The 24,005-nt window shown below is 38.5% G+C and overlaps 1 protein-coding gene and 1 pseudogene across 1 annotated transcript in view; one reads left to right on the top strand and one right to left on the bottom strand.

Moving 5' to 3' along the window:
- Positions 1 to 1,536: 1,536 nt before the first annotated feature.
- LOC136836166 (uncharacterized) lies at positions 1,537 to 6,706 on the top strand (annotated as a pseudogene).
- Positions 6,707 to 19,281: 12,575 nt separating this feature from the next.
- LOC136836165 (uncharacterized) overlaps positions 19,282 to 24,005 on the bottom strand; it is a 25,640-nt gene continuing 20,916 nt past the window's right edge. The window contains exon 4 of the mRNA XM_067100163.1: positions 19,282 to 21,685. Coding sequence (XP_066956264.1) covers positions 19,946 to 21,685 — 1,740 coding nt within the window. The 3' untranslated portion in view covers positions 19,282 to 19,945. The remainder of the gene's footprint in view (positions 21,686 to 24,005) is intronic.

Here is a 24,005-nt window from a genome sequence, read left to right as displayed (position 1 = left end):
ATGAGTAAAAATTAATCTTATTTTTACTTATGGAAGTCTCATTGAGAACTAACAATTTTTTAACAAGTCGACAACTGTAACGCAACTCTTAGATCAATGTGCATTAGTTTCGGTAACTAACGTAATATGCAAACAGTTGTTTCTCTATTTAGTTGTTTGTGTCAATGCTTGCTGCCGTCTATGACTTGCGTTTTACAGAGCGTTGATCATTGGAACAGTAAGTGGTTGTTAATTGTAAGAAATAGTAATGAATTATTAGGTAAGCTCATAAGTTTGGTAAGCCTGGTTGTAAGGATGACGATCCCCACTTAGCCAGTCAGTGGATGTGTGCGTGCATGCATACTGACACGCATCGCGCGATGATAAAATTACCACGTACTTGTGCATGCCATCAGCCCTGCTCTCTCTCTCTCTCTCTCTCTCTCTCTCTCTCTCTCTCTTATTCTTTATAAAAATAGTTTACTGTGCGAGAGAGAGAGAGAGAGAAAGGCAAGGAAACGCAAATGCACGGCAACCTAGTGGTTTACCTTAACGCCATGTTTACATGTATGTACATACACGCATACATCCAAAAACTGAAAAAAACATATGTACATCACACATTACTATATTATGTACAATACTGTACTGCATTAACCCTGATATACAGCCGTGGGGTATAAATTACCCGACGCCATTTATTTTTATGCTCACTAAGTGGCCCCAGGCCATAGTGCCCTAGCCTTTCCCTAAGGGTCTCCGGGCTATCTTGCTTGTGGTGCTATAGTGAGATTCAGGTAATTTTTACCTCGGTGCGGTGAGGACCTACAAATGTGCAGAGGTAATTTTCACCCCAGCGTATTGTGGACCAACAAATATGCAGCTTGGGCACATGAAATACAGTGGTGTAGCTTTTGTCTAATGCTATTCAGAAATCCTTCTTGCTGCATTTATTAATTTTTTAACATTTTCAGGTTGTAAATAATACCTTTCCAGTGACCAATGGCTATCGTAGGTTTAATATCGTTTTCTTCTTCTTTTGATCTTATTATTCCCACTGTATAGCAGGGTCGGCTGCTTGAGTCAGCTTTCTCCATCTACTGTATTTCTATTCCTTGCATCTTCTTCGCCCAGTCTCACCTCACCCATATCCCTCCTCGCCACATCCACCCATCTGATCTGCTGCTGCCCCACACTCCTCCTTCCCATCACTGGCATGTTCTTAGCTCTCTTGATTAGTTCCACCTTCCTATTACATGGCCATAGTATCTCAGATGAGCTTCCCTAGACTTTTCCTTTGCATTACATATACCACACATTCTTCTTATATCTTGGCTCTCCCTCCTTTCCAGTAGTGATATTCCAGCAATCCATCTCACTATCCTCATCTCACTTCTTTCCAACAGTCCCTCCTCTTTCCTCTTAAGTGCCCAAGTTTCTGCCCCATATAACAGTATGGGCCTGATAACTGTCTTATAAATCTTCATTTTGAGCCTTAATGGCATTTTCTTGTGTATAATTATTGTTTGAAACTGTTAATTACTGTTTGGGTTTAATTGGACAGTTTGTTTATAAAGGTATTTCTGTTGTTGTGGGTTATTAAGGAAGAGGTGTAAATGACCAGTTATGACTAATTGAGTTTGTATATTACTTGTTGTCGATTGTCAATGATTATTTAAGATGTTCTCTTGGAGAGTGGGGAGTATGGCCAGTTAGTTGAAGTCAAGCCCTGTAGGAGATTATTACCTCTCCACCAAAGGATTGTTGTGTGTCTGTATCCATTATATATATATATTATTTTTTAAGTAAAGAAGAAGAGAAAAAACCAAGTCTGTGTTTCTTTGCTGCTTCAAGCTATCTAGGCAGTATGGAGAGTAACTTCGACTTGAAACTGATCCCTGAGTATGATGGCAGAAACGCACAATCTGTTATGGAGTGGCTGGAGAAGTTGGAGTTGGTTTGCAAGCTTCGGAAAGTTGATGACGTGGCCAGTGTGATTCCTCTGCGGCTTACAGGTGGTGCCTTTGCAGTGTACTTACAGTTACCCACAGCAGATAGGAAGGAGGTTGACAAGGTGAAAGAAGCATTGTTGGCTGCGTTTGCTGTTGATCCCTATGTAGCCTATGAACAGTTTGTCAGTAGGAAGTTGTACTGTGGAGAGGCACCGGATGTCTACTTAGCTGAGCTACGTCGACTCGGATCCCTGTTTGGAGGAATTTCTGAAAAAGCTCTTGCATGTGCTTTTGTAGCTGGACTTCCATAGAGAGTTCGTCAGCTGTTGAGAGCCGGGTCTCGCATGGAGGCCCTCGATCTGGAACAGATTTTGGCTCAGGCACGGGCGGTTCTAAAGGATGACCTTCCCTCTGTTTCAGTGGAAACATGTTTTGGTGCCACAGGAAGCTTGGGTTCTGTGCCAGTAGAAACAACAGTTCAGAAATGTCATGTATGCCTTGGACCAAATCACTTTGCCAGGGACTGTCTTGCTCGCAACTGAGTAAATGGTCGATTTCGGAGAAGGGTAAAGTGTTATCGGTGTGGTGGAATGGGGCACATTGCGTCAGCTTGTCCGGGAAACGAGCAAGGAGAGGAGGCATCAGCGCCAGCCTCCTCTCCCCAAACCCACTGAGTAAGGTGCTGCCAAGTACTGTTTTGAGTGTAGAGGGTCTTCCGTGTTGCATGTTAGTAGACACTGGGTGTTCTCAAAGCATCGCTCATGTTTCATGCTGTAAGGCATGGAACAAGTGCGCAGTTAGCATGGTAACTGTGAGTGGGCAAGAATGGGTGTGTGAAGGAATGGGCGCCATGCACTTGCAGCTCAGTAATGGAGCTACTGCCAGCATTTCTGTGTGTGTAACTACTCTAATGCCACTCGGTTTTAAATTTCTTCTTGGCATGGATGGTGTGAGGGCTCTAGGAGGAGTCACTGTCGATACCCAGGGTGGTGTACGATTTGGAATGGAAGACTCTCTTTTTTCTGCAGCTGCTGATGCGATGGTGGGGGTGGATGAGCGTGATTTTTGTGCAATTTATGATCCTTTGATTAAATGTTGGACAGCTACATGGAAATGGTCTGAAGGCAAGGAGCCTGGCATCCTGGAGAATGGAGTAAAGGCATATTCTGTACCTCAGGAGGCAAAGGACCTGTATGAGTCAGAGCTACAAAGATGGGTGAGTGATGGTTGGCTGCTTCCTTATGATGAGAATAAATATGGACCAGCTAAGGGGCTTATTCCCCCCATGGCTGTTGTACAGCAAAATAAAAAGAAGGTGCGGCCTGTACTGGACTTCAGAGAACTGAATACGTACATTGATGCATTTACAGCAGACTCGGATGTGTGTTCAGATAAACTACGTGAGTGGCGCAGGCAAGGAGTAAATGTATCTGTAGTGGACTTGGCTAAAGCTTACCTGCAGATAAGAATCCATGAGTCTCTGTGGCCATACCAGACTGTATATTTCAAAGGCCAGAGGTATTGCCTGACTCGACTGGGGTTTGGCTTGAATATTGCTCCAATGGTAATGAAGTCTGTTTTAAACTGTGTTCTTCTTCAGGACCCAATTGTAAGAAAAGGAACATCAGCTTATATTGATGACATCTTGGTGAATGAAGATATTGTTAAGGCCAGCCGTGTAGAGGAGCATCTCAGAAATTTTGGGCTAGTAAGAAAGTCACACCAAAGGCTTGCTGAAGGGGCTTGAGCATTGGGCCTGAGAGTTTGGGGGGAGCAGGAGAGTCTTTTTTGGAAGGGGGACAATGACCTGGGCAATGCACCAAGACAATTGACTCAGTGAGCAGTGTTCTCATACTGTGGTAGACTGTTAGGCCATTACCCTGTTTGTGGATGGCTGCGAGTGGCGGTAGCATTCATCAAGAGAAGAGTCAATAAAGTCACTGAAGGATGGGACGAAGTCATTAATGATGATTTCATCAAAATGTGATTACAGGAACTTCTGGAGAAGGTTAAGAAGGATGACCCTGTGAGAGGACAGTGGAATGTCACCGGTGACAAATTCAAGATCTGGGTGGATGCTAGTTCTCTTGCACTTGGTGTTGCAGTGGAAGTAAATGGTTCCATTGTGGAAGATGCCAGCTGGCTGCGGAAAGACGACTCTTGCCACATCAATATGGCTGAGCTAGATGCAGTCATTAAAGGATTGAATCTTGCACTGGCTTGGAAGATACAAAAGGTGGAATTAATGACTGACTCATCTACTGTGCATAGATGGATTTCAGATGGACTTTTAGGAAAAAGCAGATTGAAGACTAAGGCTGCAAGTGAAATGCTCATCAGAAGAAGACTAGGAATAGTCTTGTCATTGATAGAAGAGTGTGACCTCCAGCTGTCTATTACACTTGTGTCTTCTGCCAATAATAAAGCTGACAGTTTGACACGTGTACCTCAGCGCTGGCTGAGGGACCTTGGTTCATGTCACCAAGATGCAAAACTTGTGTGTGCTTCTGTTGTCCCTGCCATTAGTGATGGAATTAAGGAGATCCATCATGCTGCCGGTCACCCGGGTGTGAGAAGAACTCTCTATTTTGTAAAGAAAGTCCATCCAGGAGTTACCAGGCGGCAAGTACAGGCTGTTGTCAAATGCTGTGAGGCATGCCAGTCAATAGATCCGGCCCCAGTGAAGTGGCAGAAGGGTAGTCTGGAAGTGGATAGAGTGTGGCAGAGAGTTGGTATGGATATTACTCACTATGATGGATGGCCGTATCTTACTCTCATTGATTGTGGACCATCTCGATTTGCCATCTGGTGTCGGCTCCGTTTTCAGACCAGTGAGAGCATCATCGGACAACTTGAGACAGTGTTCTATGAACGAGGAGCGCCGGAGGAACTGTTAACAGACAATGACACTGCTTTTTGCAGCAAACTATTTGCTGACTTTGCAAAAAAGTGGTGCGTGCATCTTAATCTTAGATGTGCTTATGTTCCATCAGGAAATGGTATAGCTGAGAGATGCCATCGAACTGTTAAAGTCATTGCTGCAAGGAAAGGCTGTAGAATTGCAGAGGCTGTATATCTGTATAATTTGATGCCTCATGATGACTGCGACTCGATGACTGCCCCTGTCAGTATGCTGTATTCTTACCCTGTGAGGATCCGAGGAGTGGATCCATGCACAATGAACAAAGTGGCAGTGAGTGGCCCCTACAAAGCAGGTGATGAGGTGTGGGTAAAACCATCCAACATGCGATGCAATATGCAATTTGAAAGAGGCAAGGTTACGGGAGTTTTGTCAGAACAAGCTGTTGAAATCAATGGAGTTCCACGCCATGTTAGAGATTTTCATTTGTGTTCTTCACAAGGATTGATATTGAGTGAGGAAACTACTAATGCTGAGGATGAGGAGCTTCTTATACAGCTTCCTGTTCATGAAGATGAGGGGGAAGAGGAAGATTCAGGTACTGTTGTTGAGTGCAACGCGATTTCAAGACGTTCAACAAGAGTTAGAAAAGCTAGAGTTTGTAATATATGTGAATGTAATTCAGGGGGGAGTGTATAATTATTGTTTGAAACTGTTAATTACTGTTTGGGTTTAATTGGACAATTTGTGTATAAAGGTATTTCTGTTGTTGTGGGTTATTAAGGAAGAGGTGTAAATGACCAGTTATGACTAATTGAGTTTGTATATTACTTGTTGTCGATTGTCAATGATTATTTAAGATGTTCTCTTGGAGAGTGGGGAGTATGGCCAGTTAGTTGAAGTCAAGCCCTGTAGGAGATTATTACCTCTCCACCAAAGGATTGTTGTGTGTCTGTATCCATTATATATATATTATTTTTTAAGTAAAGAAGAAGAGAAAAAACCAAGTCTGTGTTTCTTTGCTGCTTCATCTTGTCTAAAACAACTCCAGTTGCTTTTCTCCCTTTTTACCATGCTTCTTTCACTCTCTGTTTCATTGCTTTCTCAGTACCTCTCTCCTCTGTTATTATTGATCCAAAGTCGTTAAACTCTGTTCTGTTTTAGCACTGTACCATCTTCCACTTAAATGTTTACTTTTTCGTGTCCTTCTTTACACTAATCATTAGCTGCCTTTCCAATGTTCACTTTCAATCCTTTCTTTTGTAGGGCTCCTTTACATGATAAAAGCCTTTCTTGCAGTTCTTCTTCTATGTCTGCTATAATGACTAAATCATCAGCAAACACCAGTTCCCACAGTTCTTTTTTGTTCCTTAATTCTGATGTCAAAGTGTCTATAACGACAAGGAACAAGAATGGACTCAGAGCTGATCCCTGAAGAGGACAGTGAGAAGTTTGTGGATGGAGATTTTCAGAGTGGGGCAAGAAAGAAAGAAAGACGTACTATCAGTGCCATGATGCCACTTGTTACCAGGGAAGTAGACTCTCTCCTCTCTCTTTCACCACTGGCCTCCCCCTATCCAGCTTCCACTCCCCACACTGCCTCCACGTCTAGCCACCTCCACGATTTATCCTACACCTAGTACCTCTATTGAGCCTTTCTGGTCAGTCTATGAATCCTACTACTCCTGCTGTTCATAGGGGAAGCAAAAGGTATCGTGGAACTGCTATTCTCCATGCTACCACTGCTGCTCCCCAAGCTGTCCCTGGTGTTGCTTCTGGTGTGCCTCCTGCTGTGCCCATGATGTCTCCTACTGGTGAAAGGGGAAGACGAAGCTGCCCTGCTGCAGATGATGACAACAATGTTCCAAGAATTGTTGACTCTGGAACTACCACAGACAAGCAAGTCCGGCTTTAGTTTGAATTGTTGTTCACAGTCAACCTTGACAGTGAAGACGGCATCACGGAACATTGTCAGCACCTTCACTCCAGGATCAACACAGGAGGCAAGGAGTGCGGACACCCAAGAAAAAGCTATGAACTTGCTGTTTGACTGTGACCTTATAAATGGGATAGTGGTGTGCACCAACAAAGTAATTCCAAACATGGCTGCCAAGTATAGCGCCCAGGCAACGTCTGCCCTGTCTCTGTGGGTTGTTAACAGTAATATAGGTATGAACATTGAAATCAATCACTTAAGTGTTCATTTACAAGGGAATACATTTTTTTTAAGCACACACCTTTTTTTGAATTTCAAGAAAATCCCCCCCATTAGTTATTGTTAATTTGCGATGGTGAAAAATATAAAACAATAATATTTTTTGCTTAAACGTAGTCTTTGGACTCTCAAAACATAATTCTAATACTATTTGATGATTTACTCTTCATAGACCACAATAGAAAAAATAAACAAAATTTGTCTGCAAAAAAGATCAGTTTTTTTTTTATAAAGAAGAACAAAGAAGAAACACCTTTTTTGACTCTCTCGCACGCAGCATCTACTGCTGCCAGGAGATTGTGCTTCCTTGGTATTCCTGTTTATTTTTTGTATAGACATATAGCAAATTTAAGTACTTTTCTATGTTTTCTTAAGTTACCCCTAAAGTAATCAGTTAGGATTGTTATTTGATAAAATAGCAGGGGAAGTGAAACTAGAGACGCTGTACATTTCATTCATTTTTTCAGATTACTTAAATTTCAATTTTGACAATGTGTTTTTAATTTTCCAAAATGGTGTAACCATGTTAATATTAGTAAATCCCATGTGCGTGTATTCGGGTTAAATGAATGTCAAATAAAATACTGTATGAGAGAGAGAGAGAGAGAGAGAGAGAGAGAGAGAGAGAGAGAGAGAGAGAGAGAGAGAGAGAGAGAGAGAGAGAGAGAGAGAGAGAGAGAGAGAGAGAGCATGTGTGTAGTATTTTGTAACTTGTGTTAAAATAAAAATGTTAGTACTATTTTTATATACCGCGTGAATTTTGCTTATTTTACATGATTTTTGTGCGTTTCACAAATCTGCTAACCACGCCCAGTAAGTAGATGGAGCTACAGCAACAGGCTATGTTCTTGTTAATTCAAACTGTCCAGTACTGAATTGTATGTATTTTTACAAGAAATTTTGCGGATATATATCTTTCATCACGAAGGTGAATAAATATATGAGACTGAATGAAAATATGAAAATATCACTTAGGATAGGTTTTTAATTATTTTATATAGAATTGCTGCTCATTGGAAGTTAAGCCAGTTGCTGAAGGGTACTGCACTGTGTTGGCTATTTTTCAGTCTTTGTTATTTATCGGATTTCGTTACTTACAGGAAGGGATAGACCCCAAACTGTCCATTTAGTTGAGGTGCCACCATATATATATATATATATATATATATATATATATATATATATATATATATATATATATATATATATATATATATATATATATATATATATAATATATATATATATATATATATATATACACATATATATATATATAATTTATATATATATATATATATATATATATATATATATATATATATATATATATATATATATATATATATATATATATATATATATATATACTGTATATATATATAATAAATATTCTGCTGTTCACCCTCAATGCATTTTTATTGTAGAAAAAATAACGCGAACAATGACAAGAAGGCGTCTTCGTATATGCAAGGATAGGTTGGGTATGTAAAAAAATAATGTCTTTAGCAGAAATAGGTTAGCATTGGGGACCTAACCCACAGAGAGGGTTTCCACCCAGTAACCTCTAGTAAAGGTAGTCTTAAGCTTCCTTCTGTTTTGTCCAATGCATTCGGCGATGTCTCTGTCAAATTTTCAGACTGCCTGGAGCGCTGGACGAAGGGGTAAACACAGCCCATTGCTACAGTAGAAGAACTGACTAGAGATGGGTCAGAGAGAGTATCGTCATGACCGAGAATGCATGTCGTGTTTAGGCAAAACTCTGCCCTTTGTCCCCCCTCCCTTTTCTTTTCATTAGTGAACAACATTACTGTGTGTTTTCCAGAAACCGTCTTGTCAGTTGCAGTGCGCAAGCAGACCACGTAACAGTAAGTCTGAAACCAAGACAGTACCTGCTGTTTGCTAATATTTCTTACCCTATATTTCAACCTTTCTATTGTTTCCTCTTCGCCACCATCTACGAATATGGTATAACCAATTTACTTTTATGAAGTCTAGTGTAAAAATAATGAATATTGCTTAGCGGCGCTCAACTATTCCCATGCAGTAATTAGGAACTAGAGAAGGTTAAGTAAGTAATTTTCAGCATTCAGGCAGTCTTGTGTCTCGATCCCATTGTTCGGAAGAGAATTAGCATTAGCCCTCACTAATACGAAACTGCGTGCTATATTTACCAGCATAGACGTCAGTTGTGTTATAACTTTACTGGAAGCAAGGGAAAATTGACTGTGTCCGACTCGGGCAAAAGTTCATGTAATTTCCTCGCTATAACTACACATTCTTTCTTTGTCGGAACCAATTGGGAAGTAAAGGGGGCCTTTGATGTGATCCATGTGTTGCAGGGTAACCCTTTATCCCTTGTATTTTGTTTCCCCAGCTGACGGCCTTATTTAATTAAGTAGTTGTCTGTCTTTGAGGTTAACGGTAACTTTAACTGACAGGTTACATTGGTCATTGGCAACTCAGGGCCTCATAAATTACGTTAATTAATTAATAAACTCCTCAGCCAAGCCCCACACATAACATTGGCGATGTGGCCTAGGATCTAATTAATTTAGAGAAAAGAATCTGGAGTAAAAATTAATTACACATTAATTCCAAAGAGAAAAGTCAGATATTTAATTTCATGCTATTCTTCCAAACAAGGAGACAGCACAAGGCATAATAATGATAAGAATACCAGTTATAATTAAGAAATTAGCGTAGGTAGGCAAGTGTGCATTGAGAGCAGTTATAATTAACAATTTACAAAACTGTAAAAGAAACACTATTGCTGCATTTAGATACCGTGGGTGCTACATTCCAGCGAAGGTCGTGGTCTGTGTTATCGTGTCATCGTTAATATTTTGCTATTTTCCCTGGCCCAGGATTAATGCATGATTTTGATTTTTGAACGAGTTAACTAGTGCATGATAAAGAACGGAGAAAGTGTGCCTAATGTGTCTCTCGTAGGTAGGGGACAAAATTTACGGAGTTCGTTGAATTTCAAAAGCAGTAACCGCGTCTGCCTACGAAAAGCCTCGATCAAGTGTGACGGAGTTAATAAGTGTTCATATAGCGGGAATCATATCAAAATCCCGTGTCATTAAAATAGCAAACGAATGGCAATGGTTAATTTCATAATAATTTGCATTTTAATTAACGTAAATTCAGTCCCATCAGGATGTCATGAATCTATTTCCTTGTCTTGCTAGCATGTCGGCAGCGGACAGCATTAATTCCGCGCGAGAAATAGAAAGAGAAAAAGCGTAGCTCATAGTAATTTTGTTTTCCATTTCCTTAATCTAAAATCCTTTTCATTGTTGGTATATTTAGAGTAAATCTGTATTCCTGCACTTGCTTTGTTCGTTTTGTGAGAGGAATTCGAGTGCTTTGTGTAACTCAATTGAAAACAAAATGCGCCTCGAGAGTTGTGTATTCATCCAGCCGAGCCCGCCTCTAGCCGCACTTGTTTTGAATTTGTTTGTGCTAACGGGATTCGGCCGACATTTTGGGACCTTTGTTGACCGCTCCCCATGTCCGCCCTCTTGAAACCTTTGTTGTTTTGTTTGTGTGATTGGCTTGTAGCGCCCAGTCACTTTTAGCTTCTGCCTCATTGCCACTTCGGGACTACATCGTTGTGCGAAGTAATCCCCCCTCGCAAAATCTTAGCCAGATACTCTTCGATAGATAGAAAATAGGGCAGGGTTCCATACAAAAAAGCAAGATATAATATAACCAGGGAATGATAGGTCTTAGTTAGGAAATATACAGCATAACAAGTTCCTATACAAATCCACTGGCGTAAGAAATCATATAAAGAAAAGAACTTATAATTTTAATCATAACTCCTCAGAATAAGACGCACATCTCGGGCTACTGGGAAAGCTACGATTGTTAAAACAATTCCCTGAGAGAGCCCAGGAAGACGTATCTTCAAATAAGAACCCTGCCAGTGTGCACTTATAAAAATTTTACTTAAATTTTCTCAGGCAGCATAAATTGGCTGGCTGAAAATCTCTCTCTCTCTCTCTCTCTCTCTCTCTCTCTCTCTCTCTCTCTCTCTCTCTCTCTCTCTCTCGTATATTCAAGCAAGCATTCAACCTAATCTGACCGAGTGTAGAGTCACTCAAAAATGTTTTGCAACATTTTCCAGAAAGTTTTCATTCATCTAACAATAATTTATTTGTGTTATATATACAATGAAATGTGCTTTTCTTGATTCGATTTTGGTTATTAATCTTGCGGTTAACTATATATTTAAGAATGGTGAGTGAAAAATCCGTACTACGAAAAACAACGAAACATTTTGAAAAATTTCGTTCATGATGGTAGGGTAAATGAGTCAAATAAAAAACTATAATTATTCATCCGTTCAATCCTTATGGGAGTAAATTCAGAGACTTTCTTCTTCATGGATAAATGACCCAATGGAAAAGTATAATAATATATTTAAGAAAAGTATAATGATATATTTAAGAAAAGTCTAATAATGTATTTAAGAATGGTGAGTGAAAAATCTGTATTACGAAAAATAACAAAATATTTTGAAAATTTTCGTTCATGATGGTAGGGTAGAAGAGTCAAATAAAAACTATAATTAGTCATCCATTATGGGAGTAAATTCAGAGACTTTCTTCTTCATGGATAAATAACCCAATGGAAAAGTATAGGGAGAAAATCAGGTAACACCCAATGGATATTTAGTGGCAGAGAGAGAGAGAGAGAGAGAGAGAGAGAGAGAGAGAGAGAGAGAGAGAGAGAGAGAGAGAATAAATTATTAAATAAAGGAATTATAATAGTGAAGTAGAGAGAAATAAAGGAATTATAATAATGATAGAGAAAAATAAAAACCAGTTCAAGGGAAATGGGAAGTAATTTCTCTGGCACACCAGTCATGTCTGTGCTTATTTCATGTGCTGACAACGGAGTTGCCAAATAGCGCCAGATGTCACTATTATAAGCTGTTGTCCGAAAAGTTTTGAAGTCTGCTGCAAAACATTTTTGAGTGACTATACGTGACCCACTTCAAAAGAAAGTTCGGGCCGACACCTGGATAATTAATTTAATTAAACCAAATATCCAGAAACACCTCTGCCCCACAAATAGATGAGGACAAGTTAAGATTAATTACAGTTAGAAACTGACAGTCATGAGTGAGGTCTTTTACCCAGACTTAAGCAGAAGGTAGCCTTTCCCCCTCTGCAGGAGAAGTGGGTAGTAGCATGGCAAGTACTGGGACCAGACACTCACGGGGCCTCATAAACAACCACAATTCAATTTTCCTTCCACAGTGCCACTAATCTGAAGCACTGTCATCAACTGAATATAGCTTACATCTCTCTCTCTTGTACCTTCCCTTTCTTACTGATTTGTTACACTCTGCTGGGGTAGAGTGCATTTCCTTAAATATAGCCTAGTTAGACTCAAGTAAAGGGTTCCTAAGAACGCACTGGCACCATAGTGCCACCAAGCGAACTAGAGAAAAACAAACCCAGACTAAAGGAACACAGAAGAAAAGTCCTTCTGGTACCTAACCTACACCAGTACATAAGGATACTGAGTGCCACCAGTGTGACCTTTACACAGCACATCCAACCACAGTGCCACCTTATTGAAAGGGTGCCACATCACTGAAGGGACACTTCCTCTCTGCCCAAGTATGTCCAGTTGACCCGGATAGACGCCCTTCCCCACCAGAACCATGGCAGCAGAGAATTATAAAGCCTTCATGGAGCTGGGACGGTGGCAGGCCTCGCTGGATTGGACCTCGCCATGTGGGTCAAGGAGCAGATGGATGACTTGGCCAAGTGAGAGAAGGAAGAAAGACTTGAATGGAGGAATTATGAAGATGAACAGAGGGCGTATGAAGCAGAACAGAGAAGGTATGAAGAACGGAGGCAGCTAGAAGACGAAAGAGAAGAAAGGAGAAGACAGCATGAGTTAGCCTGCAAGGAGAGTGAGCTAGCTCTCAAAGAAAAGGAGCTCGAGCTGGAAAGAACGAGAAGAGAAAATGCCGAAGCTATGGCTAGACAGCAAGCCTCCAGCCCCACACCTGCTGCACCAAATGCTTCAATCTTGAGCATTAATTCCCTCATCCCCAAGTGGACTGAGGACAAGCCAGAAGCATGGCTGGAGGAAATTGAGGACCTTTTCGATAACTACGGCACCACCGAGACAGAGAGGGCCTTAGTACTAGCCAAGTACATGGAGGGAAAAGCTAAGGCAGCTCTTCGCCCACTGGAGAAGAGCCAGAGAAGAAACATGGGTGAAGTTTGTAGAGTCATCACGAAGGCCTACGAAATAACCCCGGAGAAATGGAGACAGCGGTTCCAAGGTCTTGCCAAGGAAGTCGGCTGGTCCTGGACTGAATGGACCTGTCATAAGACTCAGTCTGGTACCCGCTGGTTTGACTCCTTGTATGCACAATATTTAAGGACCTCTTCAATCGGACCATGCTGGAAGACCTTTACCAATGTGTGCCTGGGCCCCTTGCTGTATATCTCAATGATAAGCAGCCCACCCAACACCCTTATGGAAGCCTGCCGCATGGCCGATTCATAGGAAACCTTCAACCAGTCCCGCAGCACATCTCAGCGGCGCATCGTGCAACACGGTTACCTCTCAAGCTCAACTCGCCCAAAGAATGGACTGCCGAGCAAGCCTACATGCACATACTGTAAGAGGGTGGGGCACGCTGAAGCTGATTGCTGATACAAGCTGGCACCAACAAACAGCTTCCTACTACCAGCCAGAGCTCCTCTCCCTCTTCATCCACTCAACCCTCTCCACCAACAGTTACAGCAGGCCACCGAGCCTCTACAAGAGGCCAGTGCAAATCCTGTGGTGTTGCCAGCCACTACAGTGCTGGACATCCGGCCTGTCCACATCATGTCCCCACCACCAAGTCCGTCAACCTCATCAGCACCTCATTTTCCGCGGCCAGGCTGCAAAAGATCCTTTACCCCAAGAGACTGGAGACCCAGTTCATCTCGGTGGCCTCCCTTAAGAGCTCTAGCCTGCCCGTGACCCTTTCGGTCACAGTAGACACTGTGGCAGACATTAGCCTGATCTCCAGGGCCCAAGTTCCAGCCGGTGCCATGGTTGACGAGAAAACCTGGTGGGAGATGAAGTGGATAGAGGGCCACACCATTACCATTCCCACGGTCAAGCTCCAGGCCACAACACACTGGGGCACGGTACCCCACCACCTTGGTGTGGTGGGTGGAATTCAGCCTGGAGTGGACTTCCTGTTGGTTAGGGACCTTCTCTGGGGAAGCCCTGCACCAACACCACTTCACAGCCACACTACCTCCTCCACGGAGGCTCAGACTGTAGGAGAACCCGATCAAGACAAAAACTTCATGCCAGCTAGCCCTTCTGGCCTTTCCCCAGAGTCGGTGCCCTCGTCACCTCCTAGGTCTGACACAGATAGGCCTTGGAGGAACCCGAAGAAGAAGAAGAAGGGGCAGAAGAGAGCCCAGTAGTTGCAGAGCCATGAGCTCATCCTGGCACTAGTGCCCTCTTGGCACAGTGCCCTACCATCTTAGAGTGATCCTGGCCCTTTGCCCAGAAGAGGTAGCCAGCGTGATCTCTTTCTCATACATAGCCTAGACCAGATTAAGTACTGTACATCAGAGTAGTAACCTTGTCCCTTCCACTAAAATCAGGCAATCTTAACTATGGTGAAAAGAGGGACTACGCTCATTGAGGTAAGTATTTATCATATGAGGCAAACCTCATGTATTAACCAGTAATTACCAATTGTATTGCAAAAACCTTGTAATTTAGTTAGTATATTATCCCTTACATTGGTGCTATGGTCGTGTTAGGATAGGTTAGGATAGGAAATACCATAGAATGTACCATTAGGCTAGGTCTAAAACATCATGATTATAGGAGGTAGCACGTAATAACTGTAAGCACCTTTAGGTACAGTTAGGATTCTGTAATATAAGTGATCAAAGCTCATATCCTATCTAGAGTTAGGTAGATCTGTAGCTAGTTAGACTACATGGGACAAATCTGCTCAGGGGAAAAGAGTAACATGATAGAGGTGAACAGCTTGCTTAGTACAGACCTTCACGCCCAAAAGGGAGTGAAGGCCTTCTTAAGGGGGGGAGCTTTTATAAATATTCTGCTGTTCACCCTCTATGCATTTTTATTGTAGAAAAAATAACAAGAACAAGGACAAGAAAGGCGTCTTCGTATATGCAGGGATGGGCTGGGTATTTCAAAAAATAATGTCTTTAGCAGAAATAGGTTAGTATTACAGACCTAACCCACAGAGAGGGAAAGGCGGTCTTAAGCTTCCTTCTGCTTTGTCCTATGCATTCGGCGATGTCTCTGTCAAATTTTCAGACTGCCTGGGGCGCTGGACGAAGGGGTAAACACAGCCCAACGCTACAGTAGAAGACCTGACCAGAGACGGGTCAGAGATAGTATTGTCATGACAGAGAACGCATGTCGTGTTTAGGCAAAACTGTGTCCTTTGTCCCCCTCCCTTTTCTTTCCATTAGTGAACAACATTACCGCGTGTTTTCCAGAAACTGTCTTGTCAGTTGCAGTGCGCAAGCAAACCACATAACGGTAAGTCTGAAACCAAGGCAGTACCTGCTGTTTGCTAATATTTCTTCCCCTATATTTTAACCTTTCTATTGTTTCCTCTTCGCCACCATCTACAAATATGGTATAACCAATTTACTTTTATGAAGTCTAGTGTAAGAATAATTAATATTGCTTAGTGACACTATTCCCAAGTAATTAGGAATTAAGGATGGTTAAGTAAGTAATTTTCAGCATTCAGGCAGCCTTGTGTCTCGATCCCATTGTTCGGGAGAGAATTAGCCCTCACTAATACAAAACTGCGTGCTATATTTACCAGCATAGACGTCCGTTGTGTTATAACTTTACTGGAAGCAAGGGAAAATTGACTTAGTCTGACTCAGGCAAAAGTTCATGTAATTTCCTCGCTATAACTACACATTCTTTCTTTGTCGGAACCAATTGGGAAGTAAAGGGGGCTTTGATGTGATCCATTTGTTGCAGGGTAACCCTTTATCCCTTGTATTGTGTTTCCCCAGCTGGCGGCCTTATTTAATTAGGTAATTGTCTGTCTTTGAGGTTAACGGTAACTTTAACTGATAGATTACGTGGGTCAATGGCAACTCAGGGTCTCATAAATTATGTTAATTAATTAATAAACTCTCAGTCAAGCCTCACACGTAACAATATATATATATATATATATATATATATATATATATACATATATATATATATATATATATATATATATATATATATATATATATATATATATATATATATATATATATATATATATATATATATATATATATATATATATATATATATATATATATATATATATATATATATATATATATGTATATATATATATATATATATATGATTATATATATATAAGGAAAATAAAATTAGGGAAATGAAAATAAAAGACGACAAAAGTGAGTAGGAATGCTTCCGAAATCAATAAAAGGCAAATAAATTCTTCTCACGCAATGAAAATGAAATTAATTAAAAAACAAATTTATCTGATTCAATGTGAACTAATTCAATAATACTTCTGAATTCACTAAACTTAATTTAAATCAAGTGAATAAAAGAGAAAATAAACTCAGGTGAAAAGAAAAGAGCGAGATCTACAGAAGAGTAAATTCATATGAATTGAAGAAAAGATATTCAAGAGGAAAACCATTCAGTTGAGCTGAAGAGAAGGATTTGACATCAAACAAAACAAATCACGAGGCAAATAAACTGCCCTGAATAGAAGGGGATTATATCAATATGAAAAAATAAAGCTGAATTTAGGAGAATAAAAGCAAGAAAAGAGTAAATTCTGCTGAACTGAGGCGGCGAACGAAATCAGTGGAAAAATAATTCAACTGAATTAATAAGAATTAAATAGAGAGGAAAATAGTTTCAGCCGGACAGAACAAAATCACAAGAAAAAACAATTCAGCTGAATCCAAGAGAAAATATCTAACATGAAAATAACTCAGTTGAATCCTAGAAAACAAATTTAACAGGGAAATAACTCAGCTAAATCCAAGAGAGCAAATTTAACATGAAAATAACTCAGCTGAATCCAAGAAAAAAATTTAACAGGAAAATAACTCAGCTGAATCCAAGAAAACAAATTTAACAGGATAACTCAGCTGAATGCAAGAGAACAAATTTAAAAGGAAAATAACTCAGCCGAATCCAAGAAAAAAATTTAACAGGAAAATAACTCAGCTGAATCCAAGAAAACAAATTTAACAGGATAACTCAGCTGAATGCAAGAGAACAAATTTAAAAGGAAAATAACTCAGCTGAACCCAAGAGAACAAATTTAAAAGGAAAATAACTCAGCTGAACCCAAGAGAAAAAAATTAACATGAAAATAACTTAGTTGAATCCAAGACAACAAACTGAATTTACGAGAACACATTTAACAGGAAAATAACTCAGCTGAATCCAAGAGAACATATTTAACAGGAAAATAACTCAGCTGATTCCAAGAGAAAAAATTTAACCGAAAAATAACTCAGCTAAATCCAAGAGAACAAAGTTAAGAGGAAAATAACTCAGCTGAATCCTAGAGAACAAATTTAACAGGAAAATAACTCAGCTGAATCCAAGAGAACAAAGTTAAGAGGAAAATAACTCGGCTGAATCCAAGAGAACAAATTTAACAGGAAAATAAACTTAGCTGAACCCAAGAGAACAAATTTAACAGGAAAGGAACTCAGCTGAATCCAAGAGAACAAAGTTTACAGGAAAATAACTCAGCTGAATCCAAGAGAACAAAGTTAAGAGGAAAATAACTCAGCTGAATCCTAGAGAAAAATTTTAACAGCAAAATAACTCGGCTGAATCCAAGAGAAAAAATTAACAGAAAAATAACTCAGCTTAATCCAAGAGAACAAATTTAACAGGAAAATAACTCAGCTGAATCCAAGAGAACAAAGTTAACAGGAAAATAACTCAGTTGAGCCCAAGAGAAACAGGAAAATAGCTCAGCTGAACCTAAGAGAACAAAGTTAAGAGGAAAATAACTCAGCTGAATCCAAGAGAACAAAGTTAACAGGAAAATAACTCAGCTGTATCCAAAAGAACAAAGTTAAGAGGAAAATAACTCGGCTGAATCCAAGAGAACAAATTTAACAGGAAAACAACTCAGCTGAATCCTAGAGAACAAATTAACAGGAAAATAACTCAGCTGAATCCAAGAGAAAAAAGTTAACAAGAAAACAACTCAGCCGAATCCAAGAGAACAAAGTTAAGAGGAAAATAACTCAGCCGAATCTAAGAGAACAAAGTTAACAGGAAAACAACTCAGCTGAATCAAAGAGAACAAATTTAACAGGAAAATAACTCGGCTGAATCTAAGAGAACAAAGGTAATAGGAAAATAACTCAGCTGAATCCAAGAGAACAAATTTAATAGGAAAATAGTTCAGCTGAATAAAATGGAACGGAATTTAGAGGAAAACAATGATATTAATTGAAGTAACTAAAAAAGCAAATAATCCTGGTGCATTCGAAGACGATGAAATCAAGAGTAAACTAAATTCAGCTGAATCCCAGAAAAGTAAAGTATTAATGCAAGAGAGTATTAACTGACGGAAATATGAAATGCACTAGATGAAAAGCAGCCATTAAGGATTAAGAAATGTTAAGCAACGAGTCGCATTTATTTTACGAGTAACATTTTTCCTTGAAGAAAAATTATTAACAATTATAGCTTCCCAGTATATAAAAATATTAACAAAGGCTAAAAGAGTACAAAATTATGCAATAAACTCACACATAGACCAGGCAAGACTTTAAAAAAAAGAAACACTCTTCAAAGAGGCTACACTTTTTTTAACCAGGTTGTTTTTGACAACAGCGAAATTTATATACAGATGGCCATATGTACGCTGTATTTATATTTTTTGGTATAATATATATATATATATATATAATATATATATATTATATATATATATATATATATATATATATATATATATATATATATATATATATATATATATATATATATATATATATATATATATATATATATATATATATACTGTATATATATATATATATATATATATATATATATATATATATATATATATATATATATATATATATATATATATAATATATAATATATATTTTTTTCTTACAATCTTAACAACATATTACATTGTACAATAAGATTAAAAAATTCTATGGTTAACACTCAAAATCACAGTAAAAATTGCCCGCCATGATGACATCATTTGAAGTCATCATCATGTCTGATAAAACAAGTTTATATTATGTCTTCAGTCACAGGATTTAGTGTTTTTCCTTCATCTGAGATTGTTCTTTATTGCTCCATTACTTGGTTAACTGGAAAGATCAGTAACTGTACTATGTAATGCAATAGGACTACTTATGTTATCTATAATAAGAACAGTTTAGCCGGACAACTGATTCACATTTTAAAACCCAACGTTAGCTAGAGGGATTTGTTGAAATTCGACACCATGGTAGGGGTGGGCTACATGGCATAATTAATTCTGGATGGTTATTTTCATTTTTGGTAAATTTTAAGAAGGCTAAAATGCACCCCCTTCTTATGCTAAATGCAAAATCATTAAATTAAAACAGACCAGTTCTTCCTAAAACTATCATAGTGACTTGAACATATCAAGTGGAATGCCATATTTTCTCATCTTAATAATAGTTGTAACGTCATCTATTGACCTTCTTCAAAGTCGGTCAAACATGTGAAACCTCTCTTATGATGGATGCTTAACAGTCTTGTGAAGGTGCTATATACTACTGAGGTCCTACTAGAAAAAATAACCTTGCACAGAAACGATTTATCAAGAAGGAATAGGATTTGCATAAGATGAGAAATTCCCTCAAAGAGCCCAAAACTTTAAATTTAAACATAAAATGAAGGTCTCCTTTGTAGAGTTTGTTTTTGCTTCTCCATAATATGAGGCTTTGGTCTTCTCTGTACTTGGCATCTAGTTTGGTCTATTTCATTGAGCTGAGTCATTGTGATTACATCTAGATGGTAGGTGTATTTACTAGTGGTGAAATGCATTTTTGAGCTTCCATCCATATGGTTTTGGTAAACATTCTCTAGACACTGAGAAGTTATTTCTGACAAGTCATCATGGCCTTCTCCTGCTGAATCCCTTATGCCATACTCAACAAATTTGCCTCTCCTATTCCGGTAATACCAAATGAACTCCCTTCCAGGGACATTCAACCCAACGTCCTCGCAACACAGACGCCGTAACTCGAGGACATCATGGTCGGATGTGAGAGTGAAAATTCCATTTTTGGTTTCAAAATCGGCATTCCACTTCCTTTGATTTATTAAAGGAGCCAGACCTCCTACAGAGTGTTCGAGGTATGTTTGTTCTAGCGGAGGTAACACCACAGAATCTTGTTCAGGATCACAGTATGCAAGTTCCAGCCAATAGACTTGGGATGGTGTTAGGTTTAACCAACAGCCTTCAGTCTCACGAACTTGCCAGTGAAAAGGTCGTTCACAGTGGAGCCTCTTGCACCCACTTCTTTCATACTCGCAAGTTCTTTCAATTGAGCTGTAGCATATTTCAGGTATATCTACGTCACCAAAAGCATATGTAGACCAAATGGTAATAGGCATGTGACTTTCTTCCTCAATAGTTTCAAAAGGAAGTTGTTCTGCTAAGTGTGGATTAACCTTGTGAAGGGTCTTGACAATGTCCTTTGGACTTTCTTTCATCTTCAGGCCGTGGTTTTCTAGAATCCTTTCAACAGAGTGTTCTCGGAAGCTGTGGTTTAAGGAGCAAAACAACCTCGGACAGTGAGCTAAGCCTGCTATGTAATGTTTGCATATATGAAGCTTTTTACATTCTTTCATCACACATAAGCCCTGATTATATTCATCACATACTTCGAGTAATTTTGGCCTTGGATAGGTGACGGCTTCCTCAATAACTTTCTGGAGTAGACGTGGTGGTATTGACTGAAGGCAAAACTCGTTCAGTATTCTCAAGTTGTGGCGGGTATCTCCACTGTGCCCGAGGGAGCATTCTTCATCCTTACATTTTCCTTCTAAGTACAGAGGACATATATGCAAGCCTTCACAAACAGACTCGTTTTGGCATCCATCAAGACTCAGATGACTGAAGCACATGGATATCTGCGGTCTGAGATAGACTGTGTCATCATTCAGCATGAAGATGCGACTGTTACAGGCAACCAAAGCCATGATCGATTTTATGTGGAATCCATGACTTTCAGAGAGGCTTGACAGAGAAGCCTTCGAATGTGGATAATGTGCCAGATTCTCTGCTAAAACCTTAGCAGTAACCCACTCTCGGTTTATGTTTTCACTAACATAAGAACAAATGCTAGAGGGCTCATTGTTTTCTTTGGCTTCTTCTGTGGAATGAGTGCTTGGATAAGCGTCACTTTCTTGTACCTCTGTTGTTTCATCCTCGTCATTTTCCTCAGCATCCTCCAAAGAAGAGGATATTTCACTCCTGGCATGAGGATGGCGTCGTCTGTCTGTTTGGTCCCAGAAATCAGAATCATCATCCTCTTCTTTACTGTAGTCAAGGTCGCGGCGAAAAAAGATCACACTTTGTAGAGGAGTAGGCCTCCGCTGAGAGCTGTTTTGACTCTAAAATACAAAACAATATTATATTTAGATAGATATATAATGCTGCTGTAACACACACATACACATTATTAAACGTATTTACTTATAGATGTGTTTATCCAAATGAGATATGGTTAAGCATATAAGTGCAGTGTGCAGTTATAACAAAAACGTGCACACCATATATATATATATATATATATATATATATATATATATATATATATATATATATATATATATATATATATATATATATATATATATATAGGTCTAAACATACAGATATATCACAAACACACACACACCCACACACACACACAAATATATATATATATATATATATATATATATATATATATATATATATATATATATATATATATATATACTGTATATGAATCACGCCCACACACATACGCAAACACACATATATACACACACACCCACAAACATTTGTGTGTGTGTGTGTTTGTGTGTGTGTATACTGTATATATTTTATCACTTACACAATTGTTATGTGCCTTAATACAATAGCTAGCGGAGATATTTATTCAGGTTCTGATATATATATATATATATATATATATATATATATATATATATATATATATATATATATATATACATACATACATACATACATACATACATACATACATACATACATACATACATATATATATATATATATATATATATATATATATATATATATATATATATATATATATAGATATTGTATATAATGATTATAATTATATATATATATATATATATATATATATATATATATATATATATATATATATATATATATATATATATATATATATATATATATATATATATATATATATATATATATATATATATATATATATATATATGATTATAATCACATTTGATATGAGAATTTTATATATCAAACACCACAGGGGAAAAAATGAAAAATGTGGTAAACCCTTTTCATAGGACTGATACAAAGTGGAAGAAATTCCACATATTTCAGCATGCCAGACAGTACACACGAGCATACTGTACAGACGGCTGGAAACCAAGTATTTGCACTTGGCAGGTGTTTTGTAGGGAGAGTCCTACCCTCATTAGTGACAGGTCCCCCGTAATTGGGTAGTGCCTTTAGTGCACCTCATGTGGCGCACTGTAGTCATTACTTAAGGGTCTTTGTAGCGTCCCTTCGGCCCATAGCTGTAATTGCTTTCATTCCTTTTACTGTACCTCCTTTTCATATTCTCTTTCTTCCATCTTCCTGTCCACCCTGTCCTAACAACTGGTTCATAGTGCAGCTGCGAGGTTTTCCTCCTGTTACACCTTTCCAACTTTTACTGTCAATCAATCAATCAATTAGTGACAGGTCAACTTTTAAATTTTCCCCGTGTCTCGACTCTTCCTTAAAATTCAAACTCCTTGCATATTTCTCTTGAAATTTATGAATCAAGTTTGTTAATGCATTGATTGACGCGCTTGTTCTTAGGCAAACTTTCTTTTCTAAACCTAGACTCAATGCTGTTCCTTCAAAGTGTACCTTTAGAATAAACTATCTTTTTTGCTCCTGTCCAGTTGATTGTAATTTATAATTGTTTTTAACATGTATAAAAATTCCACTGATAACCCCCATATTTCTTCAACCTCTTTTATGCTGCTCTGTTCTCTTTCCCAATGTTTTTTTGTTGAGTCTGACCACTATAACATTAACTGAGTTCGGTATGCACACCCTTTAGTGTTGATGGGCGAGTTCTTTAAAAGTATGTTTTATTGCTCTTAATATGCTGCGTTAACCCCAAAATTCCTTTAAAATGATTATTGCATCACATTACAAGCAGTTTCTTTGCCTTATAGGTTTCATTTTTGTTGTCATAAAACGTCTTTTTTGTCGCTTTTAATACGTCTATAATACAGCCAAGATATTTCAGTTTCTTGTCTGTATTCCTAATCATATGTGCATTGATGGTGAAATAGGAATTCTGGAGTTAATGTAGCATTTAAGAACATTGAATTTTTGTACATGTTATTGAAAACAATCATACAATCAACTGGACAGGAATAAAAAAGGCAGATTATTCTAATAAAGCCCTGGAAAGAAATATCATTGAGTCTAGTTTTATAAGAGAAAGTTTTCGCAAGAACGTGAATATCAGTCTAGGCATGTTCAGTACAATTTCAAAAGAAATATGCAATACGTAAGTAATATACAATATGTATAAATGCTAAGGGGGGTAGCTGAGAGACGGGAAAGCCAGGAAGCGGCCTCCCACAAGATGACTGGATTTTTACAGTTGACCTGTCACAAATTACGGTAGGACTCTTCCCTAAAAACACC

Source organism: Macrobrachium rosenbergii, chromosome 56, assembly GCF_040412425.1.
Source record: "Macrobrachium rosenbergii isolate ZJJX-2024 chromosome 56, ASM4041242v1, whole genome shotgun sequence".
NCBI classification, from domain to species: domain Eukaryota; kingdom Metazoa; phylum Arthropoda; class Malacostraca; order Decapoda; family Palaemonidae; genus Macrobrachium; species Macrobrachium rosenbergii.
The sequence above is the reverse complement of the archived record's forward strand: the minus strand, read 5'-3'. Positions and strand labels throughout refer to the sequence as shown.